General features: G+C 40.2%; 1 protein-coding gene across 4 annotated transcripts; it reads left to right on the top strand.

Moving 5' to 3' along the window:
• The first annotated feature begins 3,838 nt into the window (after positions 1 to 3,838).
• Positions 3,839 to 13,511, top strand: il13ra2 (interleukin 13 receptor, alpha 2). 4 transcript variants are annotated; one of them, XM_076749724.1, is made up of 10 exons: positions 3,839 to 3,915; positions 4,082 to 4,197; positions 4,576 to 4,727; positions 5,435 to 5,591; positions 5,689 to 5,809; positions 6,549 to 6,733; positions 6,892 to 7,046; positions 8,432 to 8,579; positions 11,786 to 11,903; positions 12,002 to 13,511. In XM_076749724.1, the coding sequence occupies exons 2-10, from the start codon at positions 4,107 to 4,109 to the stop codon at positions 12,018 to 12,020; spliced, it is 1,146 nt and encodes a 381-aa protein (XP_076605839.1). In that variant the 5' UTR covers positions 3,839 to 3,915; positions 4,082 to 4,106; the 3' UTR covers positions 12,021 to 13,511. The 4 variants fall into 4 exon arrangements, with proteins under 4 accessions (XP_076605839.1, XP_076605838.1, XP_076605837.1 ...); XM_076749723.1 differs by having other exon boundaries at positions 3,852 to 3,915; positions 8,435 to 8,579; positions 11,786 to 11,907; positions 12,002 to 13,501; XM_076749722.1 differs by having other exon boundaries at positions 3,852 to 3,915; positions 11,786 to 11,907; positions 12,002 to 13,501.
• The last annotated feature ends 974 nt before the right edge of the window (positions 13,512 to 14,485 follow it).

Below are 14,485 nucleotides of genomic sequence, written 5' to 3'. Positions count from 1 at the left end.
GGTAGAAGGAAGTTGGCATGGATTGCTGATAAATACAAGCTCTCTGTATTACACCTTGTCTATTTTTGTCTTAAATTTGTCTATTTGTCCCCTTTTCTTGTCGGTTTCTTCCTCCTCCATACAGTAAATCTCTGTTCTTTTCCACTTGCCTAATCTGACAACCACTCAAAGCAGTTTTAAAACACAACTACAAGCATTAATCATTCACATGCACACTCGCACACCGATGGCACAGCATCAAGAGCAATTTGCTGTTCAGTATCCTCCCTGAGGACACTTCGACATGTAAACTGCCAAGGCAGTCTACATCAGACCACTGACCTTCTGATAAGTGAGCGCCTGCTCTACTCCTGAACCACAGCCGTTTCCAGTCTCAAGCCGCTCAAGTCTGTCCGCCATACCCTCCCAATCCATCCTTCTTCATTCTCATCCTCAGTGCTGTAGTTCCTCCTTCGAGCCCCATCCCTCCTGCATCAGTCCCCTCTGAACCACGTCATCCTGGATTCCTGTTGGGTTTCTAGACTCTGGGCTTCCCCTCCTGATCCAATCCCTGTCTCTCCTGCCACCAATGTGTCGCCCCAATCAACAATTCTCTCCAGCTTCTGGGTTGCCATCCTAAGCAGTCACACCTGTGTGTGCAGCCCAAGTTGTTTCTTCTGACTTCTTTCCAGGTGGATTTGTCAGTCTCTCCTACCTCCTGGCAACCATCCTGTGCGGTCCTGTCTGCTTTTCTTGTTCTCTGTCTGCATGAATGGTTCTGCCTCTTGGATTTGTCAGTCCTGTACTGCCCTTTTACCCACCTATTATCTGTGTGTGTGTCTTTTCTTGCTTCTGTCCGCTTGGATTTGTTTGCCTGTCTCATATCTGAGATGACTGTGTTTGCATTGCTCCAGTTGTTGCCAATAACCTGAACTGTGACACTTTGAGTTAATTTTATGCTTGATGGCACCCTCATGCTGTGTATCCCCATAGACAACATTAAATCTGTTTTCACACCTGGGATTCAGGCTGAGAGGAAAAAAAAAACACTTTGCGATTATTGTAGCATATTCACCACATGATTTTCAAAATCAAGCACCGTCCCAAAAGTTTGCTTTAACGACTGAGCCTCGACTCTTAAAACAGCAAGCACATGGATTTGCACCCTTGATTAACTCTGTCTGGACTTTTTGTTTAGTGTAATGTTTTATACACACAATATACTGCAAGGTCTCCAAACCACAAGTTTATTTAAAGAGATCGCATTTTGATTAAGATGCAGGTGTTGAGTGTCTGTCTTTATCTTCACAGTAGAGCAACTTGTAGTTTGCTGTCAGTGTGCAGATAAATGCTTTTTGTTATTGGGCCTTTTTTTCATTAGGGTTGCTTTATGATGGCAAAATGTTTCAAACTCAAATTGTTTCTCAGGTTTGTGTCAAGTAAATATCATCATATTAGCAGTATCAATCAATCAATCAATATAAATCATACAGTTAAGAGTTTATGTTCTTTTTGATAGAAAATAAATATTATATTTATATAACTGTGGTATTTGGTGTTACAGATGCTTTATGTTTCTGTTTAGAGTATGCAAACATAATTTGCTATTTCAAATAGCTTTGAAAATCAATGAAAGATAATATAATGATTCACAAGTGACATGAATTGAAGTTTATCAGGATATATTTAGATTTTAAGCAAACTTGAATTTTATTCTCCTGTATTTCCCTCACCATTGTCTTGAGTGTTATTACAAAACAAAAGGACTAAACTGAATGATAAAAAAGAGAGACAAACCTTTAAAGTGATTTACTTTCAAAGTAGCTGGTCATAAACTGCGATAGCATCACTTTTCGCAGTGAGTAGATCTGTCAGATTGACGAACCACTACAACGATCACTTGTTTCAATATCTCATCTCCATAAATGCCACCAGTAAATTGGTTTTGGATGCGTACTCAGGCACTTCTTCTCAACTTGTACAATTGGGAAATACCACAACACCTCATCATATTCATCAGCTTTTTGCCTTCAAGCTGTTGTCAGTTATTGACTAATGCATCATCAATCATCACTGGATGTGAAAAAGCTGCGAAAAAAAGATATGAATGTAAAAGAAGTCAGGCAAAGTTGGCTGTTTACTCCTGTTCCCAGCCTGACTGATTGGTGCATTTACTGCTGGTGTTTACCACTTTGTCACCTATTTGGGGGTAAATTCCTGGTGGGAAACTACATGTACACTTAAATGTGTATAGATTGGATGTAAATGGATAGCACAAAGAAAAAGAGACTGAACCCTTTGGATGATATTCACCCATTCACAGTCAGACAGGTGGTTTACTAATGGAGGCAACTGAGAGCTTTTGCAAGTCTTCCTAGAACTGGCCATGCATCTGTGGCGACTGCAAGGGTACAATGAAGAATGCTGTCAGAGACAAAAAAAAAAAAAACCTTGAGTCCCAGCCAAAGGCCTAAAGGAGTCACTGGAGTAGCTTCCACAAAAGAAGGCATTGCTGTCCAAAAAAATCATTGATGCATGCCAGAAGTTCACCAAAGAGCATCTGTATGTTCCACAACATCACCAGGAGAATATTTTGTGAACAGATCAGTAGAGATGCTGTGAACTGACCTCAAGTGGGACATTCACAGCAGATGTGGAATGAAAGTAGTTTTGTAAGGAAGGTGCAGGTCTGATCCACAGCTCCTGTAAGCATTTGATCGAGGTCATTGCTGCCAAAGGAGGTTCAACTAGATCTACCTTTCTATCAATAGATAGATGTGAGTGTTCAATGGGTTTGTTCAATAAATACATGGAAAATTAGCTTTAAAATATATTAAGCCTATTATGCTTGTCTAGATCTGTGAATTTAATGAGGATCAGATAACATTTTCAAGCCAACTGAAGCAGGAAACAGGGAGATCCAAAGGGTTCACTCTCTTTTTCTTGGCACTGTATGTAGTTACTTTCCAGCCCTGAAGCTAAACGTTTCATCAAGGGAGGCTTTGCTTTGTGCACTGTGTTATACTTAGAAATGGGATGCACTGTACAGCTTGTACTCCTTAGCATGACCCACTTCATCCTAAACTTTGGCGCATCAGGTGATTCAAAATGCGTCCAGACACCTAACCAATGGAGAATGTGTTTGGGGAGGCAACAAGGGATTATGTGTTTGTATTTGTGACTGGTTGTCAGGATGTGTCAGCGGTTGGTTGACGTCTGGTTCTGGAGTTGACTGATACAGAAGAGTCAACTCTTGGCAGGCGCCAAGGTGTTGGGTTGCATCAAATGAAGCCTTTTCAAGGACCGAGCCAACCAGAAAAGCTTTGTTTCACTGACCTCTTGTGGCTTGAAGTGTGAAATCTGTTGCATCACTGAACTCTGGCTTATACATGTGCATTGCTTCAGCAAGGAGCATTTGTTCTGATGTTCTGTTGAGTTTTGATAAGACAGCGTGGTTTTAATGATTTTCAGATATGATCTTTAAGTTTTGTATGTGGCGCCGACTCCAGAAGCATTAGTGTGGCCAGGTGTGAGGAGAATTTCGGTGGAATTGTTTTCCATTCACGAATCGTGATGTTGGGGCAGGAACCAACATGAAAAGTGTAAAAAGTTTTTTTTTTTTTCCTCCCGCTTCCTCCCCCATCTCATCACATCCTTTTCTTCAAAGCATTGTAATAAAATTCACAGCAAAACACACAAGCGCATAAGGGAATCATTCAGTGGAATCAGACAGTGTGTGTGTGTGTGTGTGTGTGTGTGTGTGTGCATGCGCGCGTGTTTGTGTGTGTGTGGAGGGGGAACAAGCATAACACCGTTGGAGTGTGATGCGGTGAGGCTCGTACATGAGCAGCATAAATCGGTCAGTCCACCCACGCTGTGTCAGACTCATAAACTCTGCCTGAACCTGCTGCAGGGAAAACGCTCTCTGACGTTCACGTAAGTACAGTCGTCTCTCAGTCTGACAGCTTTATTTGGCCGCGCAATGTCATTCAATATTATGTTGTTACTTTGCACAAGTCTTTTTATTTAGTTTAATTACAAACAGTTATTAGTGTCCTGCTTTATATCACTTAAGTAGATTTTTTTTTTTTTCTCTTTTCAGTCATACAGTAACTGTGTACACGCCGATGGCGAGTAAATACTGGCTGACTCATCGGGCGACACTGATGCTGCTCCTAATAACCTGGAGGGAGAGCATGCATTGCAATGGATTTATAGGTTGGTCCAGATTTGTTGACTTTACTTATTAACGTCTCAGGTATGTGCCACTCTTCGAGTACGTTTGAATCGTTTTTTTACCTCCGAAATCCTTCCTACCTGTAACGTGGAAACCAGTCCAAATAAGATCACAGTGAAGCAATGGGGCGTCCAGTGAACGGATTGCTGTGCAGAGAGAGGGGATTGTTGCCTGCATGGGTGCGACTGAGTTTGCAAGATGCGAGGTGTGAAATGAAAACCAACGCCTCGTTTTCTTGATAAATGGACTGTATTCTACTGTATGATGCTGGCCATCTGCTGAGAGTTAACTTAATAATTATCCTAAAATGCAATAGATGCACACAGCACCGCCTGTATGAACACCCTTCTCACTTGCAGTGGACCCTCCTGAGGAACTTGTGATATCAGACCCTGGTCATCTTGGACATCTCCAGATCTCATGGAGCCTCCCAGCCAGCTTGATTAATAGGACAGAGTGCCCCAAACTGTATCAACTGGAGTACTTCAACACATACAGAGACTCTTGGACTGTAAGTGCATACCATTTCATTTCATCTTCACTGGAGGCACTTACCTTGCCGCAGCACTTGCCAAGAATGATTATCATATCATTACTATAAGCTTTATTAATAAATAAAGAATTTCAATGCCTTCAATGCAACACAGTCTCATAACGACACAATGTGCGATCCAGACAAAAATACCTGCCCGGAGGCTCAAAATATTCCAGTGAACTTCACATATTAAAAAGCCTCTCTTCAAGCGTTTAAGTTTTTATGAATTATGGCCAAAAGAACACCAAAAGCACCCTTTTAGTACTCGTTAGCCAGCTGTTACAGCTCTCCTCTCCTGTGTTGGCTAGATGCCTGAGCCATAGATCTGAACAAAACTTTTATCATTGCACCGTGACATGCTTGATCAACATTGAGTTAAGCAGGATTACAACAGTAATCCAGATATGATAATGCTTCTGAGGGATGCTGGTGTCTGAGATGATAATGAGTCAGGTTGCGATGACAATGACATGACTAAGACAGTGATCATATGCCTGACGATGACTGTTGCCTTGGTGATGGTATAATGTCTACACTACCATGACTATGCTTGAATGAAACTCTTTTACAGTCGCATACGGTTCAACATGTTTCAGTTATAGATGTTTAAAGTATAAAAACAGCAGCAATCAAAGCTTTACCTTGACATACTGAAAATTGTATACGTGTTTCTGGATTGGCAGGCTATCAGGACAACTTGGAGGACATACAGCGCCCAGTTTGATCTGATGAAAGATGTTAGAGTGAGAGTGTACACCCTGCTGAGTGGACCCTGCACCAATGGCACCACGATCAAGAGCACAAACTATACTGAGCTGGTCCAGAAGCCTGCTGGCACAGGTCAGTCCTGAAACAGATGGTAGTAAAAACATCACTTGGGGATATACCTAATGTATGACTTGACACTGATTGGTCGTATTCACCTTTCTACCTGTAGGTGTTGTGGGTACAGCAGTCCAGGATTTTGTCTGTGTGCACTATAACATGAAGTACATGGAGTGTACCTGGAGAAGAAGCGCAAAGGTGTCAGCCAACTCGCAACATAATCTATATTTCTGGTATGTCATCTGCCCATCATAGACAGTGGAGGTCAGTCAGTCAGTCCACCACTTTGGTCCAGAACAAACCAGCATTCCTGGTGCTTGGAGGATAAATCCCAACCACTTTGGTGATCCCCTAGCTTCTAGCAGCACCATAAGCTTTGGATGGATTGCTGTTGACTTTGATGGACTGCTACTGCTATCTGTTAAAAGGATATGCTATGCAATTGGCAAAGAAAACAACTTCACCTGAAAGCCTGGGAGATGTTCAGACAAAAGCTTCACACTGAAATATGTCAGCAGTTCTTTGTTGGGAACACATACATTTATTCTTTTATACTTGAAGTGGAGCATCCAACTGATCTTTTTAAACAAACTCATCAGAAATCTCTTTTCAAATCACAGTGCAGATTTGTTCAATATAAAATTGTTTTCTACGGAAGATTACCTAGGATTTGCTTGCACGTGCACAGAAGTAAGCAAACATCGATGGATAAGATCAGTAAATATAAACAGTGTTGGAAATGTAGCTCAGCAATGATCGGTATCAGTTAGCCTCATGCAAAGCCGTCCAGGATTATATTTACAGTGTGTTTAAACCAACTTCGGTATCATCAAGAGCAAGATTGTGTCGATTTTGCTGATGATCCTAAATACCTGTTCAATTAATTAAAGAGCCAGTCATCACAGACCTTTGAAGAATTGAATGTGACATCTTTATTTAAACAGTGTGTTGTCTGGTCTTTCTCTTCTGCAGGCACAAGGAACTGGAGCAGACAGAGGAATGCCCGAAATACATCATCTCGAGCGGAGTCAGGAGCGGATGCAACTTCACAGGGATAGCTCTCCCCGATTTCACTGATATCAACTTCTGTATAAATGGCTCCGCTCCTGAAGGACCCCTGGAACCAACATTCATCTCCCTGCAAATCCAAAACCATGGTACATGCACATTTGCCTTCTCACAATGCAGCCTTATATAAACTCAGTGAGGATAAGGAGATTATTGTCCTAATGCTTTGACTCAGTGTTTGCTGCTTTCTTCTCAGCCTCCTGTCACAATCTGTCATCTGCTCGTCTGTGTTTTAATGTTTATGCAGTGAAGCCTGAAACTACAGAGAAGCTGCAACTGCAAACCGGTCCAGACACGCAGGTGAAGCTACACTGGGACAGTCCTGTTGGCAGGGTTCCTGGACACTGCCTTGAATGGGAGGTGGAACATAATCAAGAAGGACCTGATGGAAAAATTGCATCGGTATGGATTATCTGATTTGTATAGCTTTTTTCTGTTAACAAACTCCAGGTGTTCATTATACCAACTAGAGCCCTTTTCCCAGAAATCCTATAGTGTGCAGTGTTGCAATTATGTTCTCAGTGCAAGATAGAGGACCCAAATGGAGACACAGGACACACGGGAAAGTAGAATGAACAAAAGGTAACTTAAGTAAACTTACTGCCGGTGGTAATAGAAGCAGGCAGGGCAACACAGAATAACTAAAGGCTTCTGGGGAATTCAGGTAAAAACATGCTAAATCCAACAAAGAATAGTCCCAGTGAAAGTAGTGCAACAAAACAATGAAGAGAATCCTAGAAGGTAACCAAGGTTCATTGGAAGTAAATTAAGATGTAGCAACACCACAAAACTGCAAGTGACTCAACTCAAAGAAGGAAAACACACAGACTGAGTACATACCAGACTAACGACAAATGAAACACAGGTGCCACAGAAAACAGGTGGGAAAGACAGGAAGTAAAGCCAACCAAGACACCTCTTTCACCCTAAAACCGGGAATACCTAAACTAAAACCTAAAACCATGACAGCAGAGGGTCTACAGCTTTCCTCCTTCATTGTTTGTTTTGAGCAGGCTTAAACAGAGGCAAGAATGATAAAAACATTGCAGAAAGCAAGATCAGGCTGCCAAGAGCATCTTTTTAAACATGCACACTATGCATTTCATTTCTTATTACATCCAAGAACAGTCCTAGAATTTCTGTGTAGAACTTTGTTTCACTAACCCGCCGGGCAGTCATGTGCCTCAGTCCTCCTGAGAGGGTTTCTCATGACATCACTGAGTAAGTGAGTGCAATTACAGTATTAGACATACTGTATTATGAGTCAACACCAGGGCAGCGTTGATAATAGCAGACTACTGAGGAAACAAAACACTGTTGATCCCCAGTTACGTGACTCAGAATATGCACCTTAACACCACCTTCATTAAAGAAGTGATTATTTAGAAGAGAAAACAGAACAGTGTCAACATTATAAGCATTTTGTTGAGCCTCTGTTATATTTTCATGTATGCTGTTTTTAATATATTTTTTTTAAAGCTGTATAAAGTTCTGAGACGTAAGAGAAGAATTACAACAATATGCTTCATCAACTACATTAACTATGTTAATGAGAGTGGTGGGACTGAACCAAATGTGGCAAAGAAACAAAAAAAAGCTAAAAGACACTCAAAAGCTCCTTGATTGACCCCTTTCACTTCACAAAGAGTTATTTGATTCACTCCTACTGTAGAGAGAATATAGATTAGCTTTAAGCTAGTTTAGACATTGGGCTATAAGCGCTAACTCTCTAACTTGAACTTTTATTGTATTTAAATCATTCCCCATCTATTTTTTCTTATTGTCAGAAGCAGATTTTAACCAAAGAGACAAGCCTAACTCTGCACGCCACCCACGACGCAGAGAGAAACTGCTTCAGGGTTCGGTCCAAATTGCAGAAGTATTGTGCAGACAAAAGCTTCTGGAGTGAGTGGAGTCGTCCGACATGCCAACCAGGTAATGATGTTTCAGTTTACTACAACACTGCTTTTTCCTGCCTGCATGTAATGCTAGCCATTACAAAGAAAACCTGATATACAATACATATGAATAAATACATAAATCTAATTTTGAAATCAGTTCACCACTGTGACAAATGAGCTCATTATAAAAAAAAAAAAAACTTAATAGAGAACTTAAAACTTAATTAGAGGTTGTAAATTCTCAATCATTCATCAATACTCTTCCAGTCACTGTCTCTTTTTGTTGTGTGTAGTGACGTGTCAAAGACCTCAACTTGATTTTTATGAAATAATGGATTTAAGGGGCTTTGTGTCTAATCCTTGAAGGGTCTCTTCAAAGTATGCATCCACTGGTTAAAGGAAGTACAAACTAAGCTGTAAAGCAACTTTTTTGTTTAAAGCAAAGCCAACAAGTCCTCATGAGTCACGTTAACCTTACGGATTCCCAGCTGGAAGACTCTGATGTCATCATCAAATAGTAAGTTTAATCTTTAATCCTTCGTATTATTATTGATTTTATTATATTGCTAAAGATAGATTGCATATGCATGGTTATATTTTAAATAGAATATTATCATTTTCATGGTCCATCCTTCATGGTCATCTTCAGTTTGAGTTTGAGACAACATTAAAACATGATCCTTTTCTAAAACCACAGAACAAACTAAAATCACAACTAACTTTGTGATTTTTTTTGTTTTTTACAGCCACATGTGCTGCCATGTACTCATCTACTGGAGGGCAGGATGAAGATTTTTTCTCAGTCGTGGAATGCGTATAAGCAGTTTATGTTACAATGTTTTCTTTGTTTTTGTAAAATTGGTTTGGAAAATCACACACTGAAATGAGTGAAAAACTAAACTAAACAATAAATAAATAAAAAGAAAAACAACAACAAAACAACCATAAATCTAACTAAGGAGCATCTTCTGTTTAGGCCTTCGAGGGTATCGGTGACATCCTGAATAAAAGAAAGATGTGATGAGAATTATCTGTGGCTTAAAGTGACTAGACCAGTTTTTTGAGCTTCAAATAGAAGACATCCAGCGGCCCCAAAGGCCCTAGTTACACTACATCAAGCACCTTAAGGCGGTCCATAGTAAGCATAATGGGCCCTCATGAGAAAGATGTCACTTTACATCAGCCATGAAGGAATAAAGTAGTCTTTAAAGGTTTGGATTACAAATGTGCATAAATATGGCGTGAACTACACGCACAGATACTGAAGTTATTTAAGGGAGCACGCTGACTGAGGCACTTTGATGGCACAGGTCACGTCTCTGTTGCACTACTTGTGACTTATACCGTCTGTCTGTCTTCAGATTGAGTTGGCCACAATAAGGACTGCAGTGCACAGCCCTTTAATTCTCATTGATCTATGAGAAGAACAGGCAAACTGATTTTTTCTCTGTTGCCTACATGTTTTGTTAAAAGGACATTTTAGCCACTTGAGGTACGTGACTGTACTTCTGCGGTGGTTTTCAGTATCTTGCCCAAGGACACTTTGACATGCAGACTGAAGGAGGCTGAACCATGACTTGCACCACCTCCTGAGCCACAGTCGCCCCAAAAGCTGCCAGCTATATTCTGCTGTGGACACTTTACTTTATGGGTACTTGAAGGCATCAGTGTCTATACAAAATTGCACAGAGCATGGAAAGGAGGCTGGAGGTGACCCAATTCACCTTGTGTTGAAACTGGCCTCAGACATTCCTGTCTCCACTCTTGTTTGCTGTTTGATTATTTGCCAAGTCTCTTGGCACTTTATTGTGACATCTGTGACTTCATTCCTTCATTTCTACTAATACTGAGGAAATGGAGCTAAAGTATGTGTAGTTTCAAGTTGATAAATGGAACTGTCATTCTACTTTGAAACCTCACAATGTTTTCACAGAATAAAGGTTTTGGCCAAACTCTGCTGGTGTGAGTCTTCTTCATTGCACTCCAAATGGTTAATAATGGTGTCAATATTAGGCCTCCTGTTGTTTACTCTGTAGATCAATAATATTCGTTTTCCAGCTAAAGGTATCAATGTCCATTTTGATGCCGATGATACTATGTTATATTTCATCAGCTCTACTACAAACCAGGTTTTTCCTCAAGTAACAGTCTGCTTCTGACAAACTCCAGACCCCTTTTATTAATTAAAAGTTGTTCTAAACTCTAAAAAGACAAAACATTTGCATTTCACAAGAGCAGAGAGCTTTGACGTCCCTACTCTGTGGAAATATAATGATAAAATCGAGCATAATAAGTACTTTGGAATTTGGTTGAACAGCAAATCCTGCAAAACTTGTGTTGAGCACCTCACTCAAAATGGAAAAAATCAATTTGGATTCTTTTACCAGAACAGGGCTTGTTTCTCCGTTCAGGACAGAAAACAAAACAGAACAGAACAAAAGATATTCTCAACATTTGTGCTGCTTGACTGCATTGTCTTGTTGTGATGTTGCTCATATTTAATTTGCTCTAAGGATCTTGATCTCAAGAAGACAGATTAAACAAGTAATGCAAAGCTGTAACAAGGCAGCAGAGCAGGTGAACACCACTGCAGACACAGATGAGGAGCCAAGAACAAAGCTGCAGATATTTATCGCAGAGCATGAGAGAAAGATGAGTTGCAGGCTAGTTTGAGCTGGTAGCTGTGAGCCGGGGACTGAGGCTGGGGCAGGGGCAGTTAGGGGCCGAGGGAGCAGGTCGAGAGTGAGATCTGAGGTACTTGAGTTGGGCAGAGATCTGGAGTCAGAACAGGCAGGATGAGAGCAGAGTCTGGCAGAGTGGAAATGGCAGGGTTTAGTATAAAGAGGCTTGATTACAGTGATGCGATGCAGCTGGAGGCTCTGCTATGATCTCTGGCACACCTGCAGGCAATCACAAACACACTCAGAAAGTGGCATCAGGTTAGGGAGGCACTGAAATAGAGGGCATGGCAGATGACGTCCAAAGAGTAGATGTGACGCAATCTTTGACGTACAGACCTGTATACGCATAGTCCCCTTCATTGTTGGACACTGACTGAGGACAGTGACAAGATATATAAAACGTTCTGCTTTCTATATTATATTCACGCTGATTTATTGTTGTTTATGTAGATTTTAGTTGCCTTTGGAAGGTTGATTGATGCTCTTTTTGACAGAGAGTTATGTAAATAAAACTGTCCATAAACCTGATCTCATGTGTGTCTGTTTTCTTTTGCTTTAGAAAAGAAAGAAGTGGCCCCTGACCCAGAATGGGACATGGTACCAGTCTACGTATATATCGCTGTTGGTATCATTGCCATACTGGTGCTCTCGCTGTGTGTGGGGGCAGTGCTCAAAGTGTGGGTAAATACACTTAGAAAACAGAGTATGCATACACACACACTGAGATACACAACAAAATAAGGTGAGCTTATTCCAAACTGTGCTTTCATTGTAGGGGAGATCAAGGCAAGTGAAGAAGCCAGACTCTCCGCTCCCGTCCCTGTTTGCCAGAAATCCAGCTCTTATGGTGGTGGAGGCCTAAAAAGACACGAAAACCTGCAGCTACATCGCTGTTGCACTCCACCTCTCTCATTTTTCAGGGTTTCTGATTGAAAATCACACAATGAAGCTCTCAAAGATGCCACACCGTCATCACCTGAGGTCGTAACCACTGCTGACACATTACTGAAGATATCACATTATGGGCTGAAAGTGTGTTATTTGCAACAGTATTATATAATTCCAATATACTGTTAACTGAAAATGTTCTGTTTTGGAGAAAAAAAACATTCTTCATTTTTTTTTTTTAGGTGGCTGTTTACTTTTTGCAACACTTGCCAGCTGATTTAGTCAGCAGAGATTACTTTGCAGATGTTGTGTTCAGTTTTGTGGGAATTTGTTTTGGTGTTTTACTGTTTGCCAGATCTCTTGCCAGCGGATTGAGCTCTGTTCGTGTGGAGAAAAGACACGTTTTATTGAATTCAGTTTTTTAATTGTTCACTTTTTGCCTCAACTCTTGCCAGTTAGCTCACTCAATGAAGCTTTTATGATGATGTTGAAACCCGGCATACAGGGCTAATTCATGTGAAATGGATTTTATTGCACACTTCAAGCCAGTGAAGTCTTTCATCACCCACAGAATTTACAACACAACTGAGCGAGATTTTTTTTTTTTCTCTTCAAACGTGTTAATACAGAAGAAATGAGTGTGTTAGACGTCTTTAATGCCACAGCTCCTTGCCAGTTCTGCCTTGAAGTGTTTGAATTATTATTCATCATGACTGCAAAATGATTCTGTCACTTATAAAGCATGTTTTGTTCAAAATATGCCAAAATGCCTTAATTACATCAAATATTACTCCGAATGTACCCCACCCTCCCTTTGACTTTTGTACCTTTTATTATTACATTAAATGATTGTCGGTCAGATCGTTACATTTTTTACAAGCTCATAAAAAGTGTCTTTATAATCAAAATCTAATGTAACAACACACCCAGCTACCTGACCGCCTGTCTGTTCCTAATAACTGTTGATGTAAACATTTTATGAGCAGCATAAACAGGAGCTGAAAAGCATAAAATTAATATTAATATGATGTCCAGCTTTCATGCTCTCATATCCTGTGTCTGCATGTCTCTGTGTGACTGTGTTTCTGGAGTCCGAGAGGCAACATAACATTTAACGTATTGCAGTAATCATCAGTAATTTCAACTACTGTTACTTAAAGTTATTTCTCCATAAGAGTTTAGAGGTTTTGAATCATGGCCTCATGTTTTATTTACAGACTGCCTTTTATGGGAAGCATGAATGTGTTTTACACAGTATACTGCTTAATGGGATGTTTGGTGTTTGGTGTACTACTCAGTATCTCATGGGTGACATTTGACATACTGAATATTCATGAGATGTACCACCAGCTACAGTGCCTATGGCCTGTTTCAAATAAAGCATACTGTTGAACTGTTGCTGCTGCAATCATTTAAAGAAAGTAGAATATTAAGTGGATGCAATGACTGAATGGTAGCGTTTACCTCGGCTAACAGTGTGCCATTCAGGGCAAAGGGCCTTGAGCTTGCTGGAATTTGATAAAACAGTCTAATGAAGGCTAATCACACTGAGCTTAACTGTCACAAACATATAAGTTGGAACGGTCCTTTAGATTGATTGCCTCATATGGAACCAGCTAAATTCAAACAAGGGTCATTTTCTTCTTCAAATGAAAATGGTTCTGTAAAAATAGAGTATTAGAGATTTACCCAGCCATGTCTGTAACTGAAGTGGCTGGAAAAACCTCAGAATCTATTTGTTTTATCTGCTGCGTATGTGCCATAATACATGTCTTTTACCAGAAGTGATGATATCACTGATGCGTGCTGCGCATGATGTTTTCTTTAGTTATCAGATTGCTTAGATGTAATTTTCCTTGCAATCGGAATATCTTTAAAATCTTTCCCATAAATCAACCTTAGCAGCCTCAGTGACAGTCATGGAAGAACAATCTAAAATGTGCTGTGTTGATTTGCATGGTGATCCGTCACAGTCGCATTTGTACACAATCTTAAAAGTGTGTCTTGTGCACAGCAGGATGTTAGGCGTAGTTGATGAAGTTGATGTTTAATCATGATTCCTGTAATTTGTACTATTTCCACAAGGTCCAATGCACTTATTGTGAGTTACATTGAATAAAAGTATTTGCAAAATAAATGTTAGTGTAATGTGAAAAGAACCTCTACAGTAATCTGTGGCTGTCATATGAATATGGTATATGCATATGAATGGTTGCATACAGTCTTGTCATTTCAAACAGTTCAAGAGCCTTTTGGTTTCCTTGTGAAACACCAGGATGGATGTGAACATTCTGCTGATCATCTGGGACGACCAGAAATTATGACTTTGAAATATTGTTCATATTCAAATAATAGTATTTTTCAACTGTGA

The sequence above is a fragment of the Chaetodon auriga genome, chromosome 15, assembly GCF_051107435.1.
Source record: "Chaetodon auriga isolate fChaAug3 chromosome 15, fChaAug3.hap1, whole genome shotgun sequence".
Taxonomy (NCBI): Eukaryota; Metazoa; Chordata; class Actinopteri; order Chaetodontiformes; family Chaetodontidae; genus Chaetodon; species Chaetodon auriga.
The sequence above is the reverse complement of the archived record's forward strand: the minus strand, read 5'-3'. Positions and strand labels throughout refer to the sequence as shown.

What these genes read in the sequence shown, in the direction of transcription:
- il13ra2 (XM_076749722.1), top strand. Translation starts at nt 4,107, where the DNA reads ATGGCGAGTAAATACTGGCTGACTCATCGGGCGACACTGATGCTGCTC. An exon ending in CCTGCAAATCCAAAACCATG is followed by an intron (nt 6,734 to 6,891) that starts GTACATGCACAT and finishes ATGTTTATGCAG; the next exon opens with TGAAGCCTGAAACTACAGAG. An exon ending in GGGCAGTGCTCAAAGTGTGG is followed by an intron (nt 11,908 to 12,001) that starts GTAAATACACTT and finishes CTTTCATTGTAG; the next exon opens with GGGAGATCAAGGCAAGTGAA.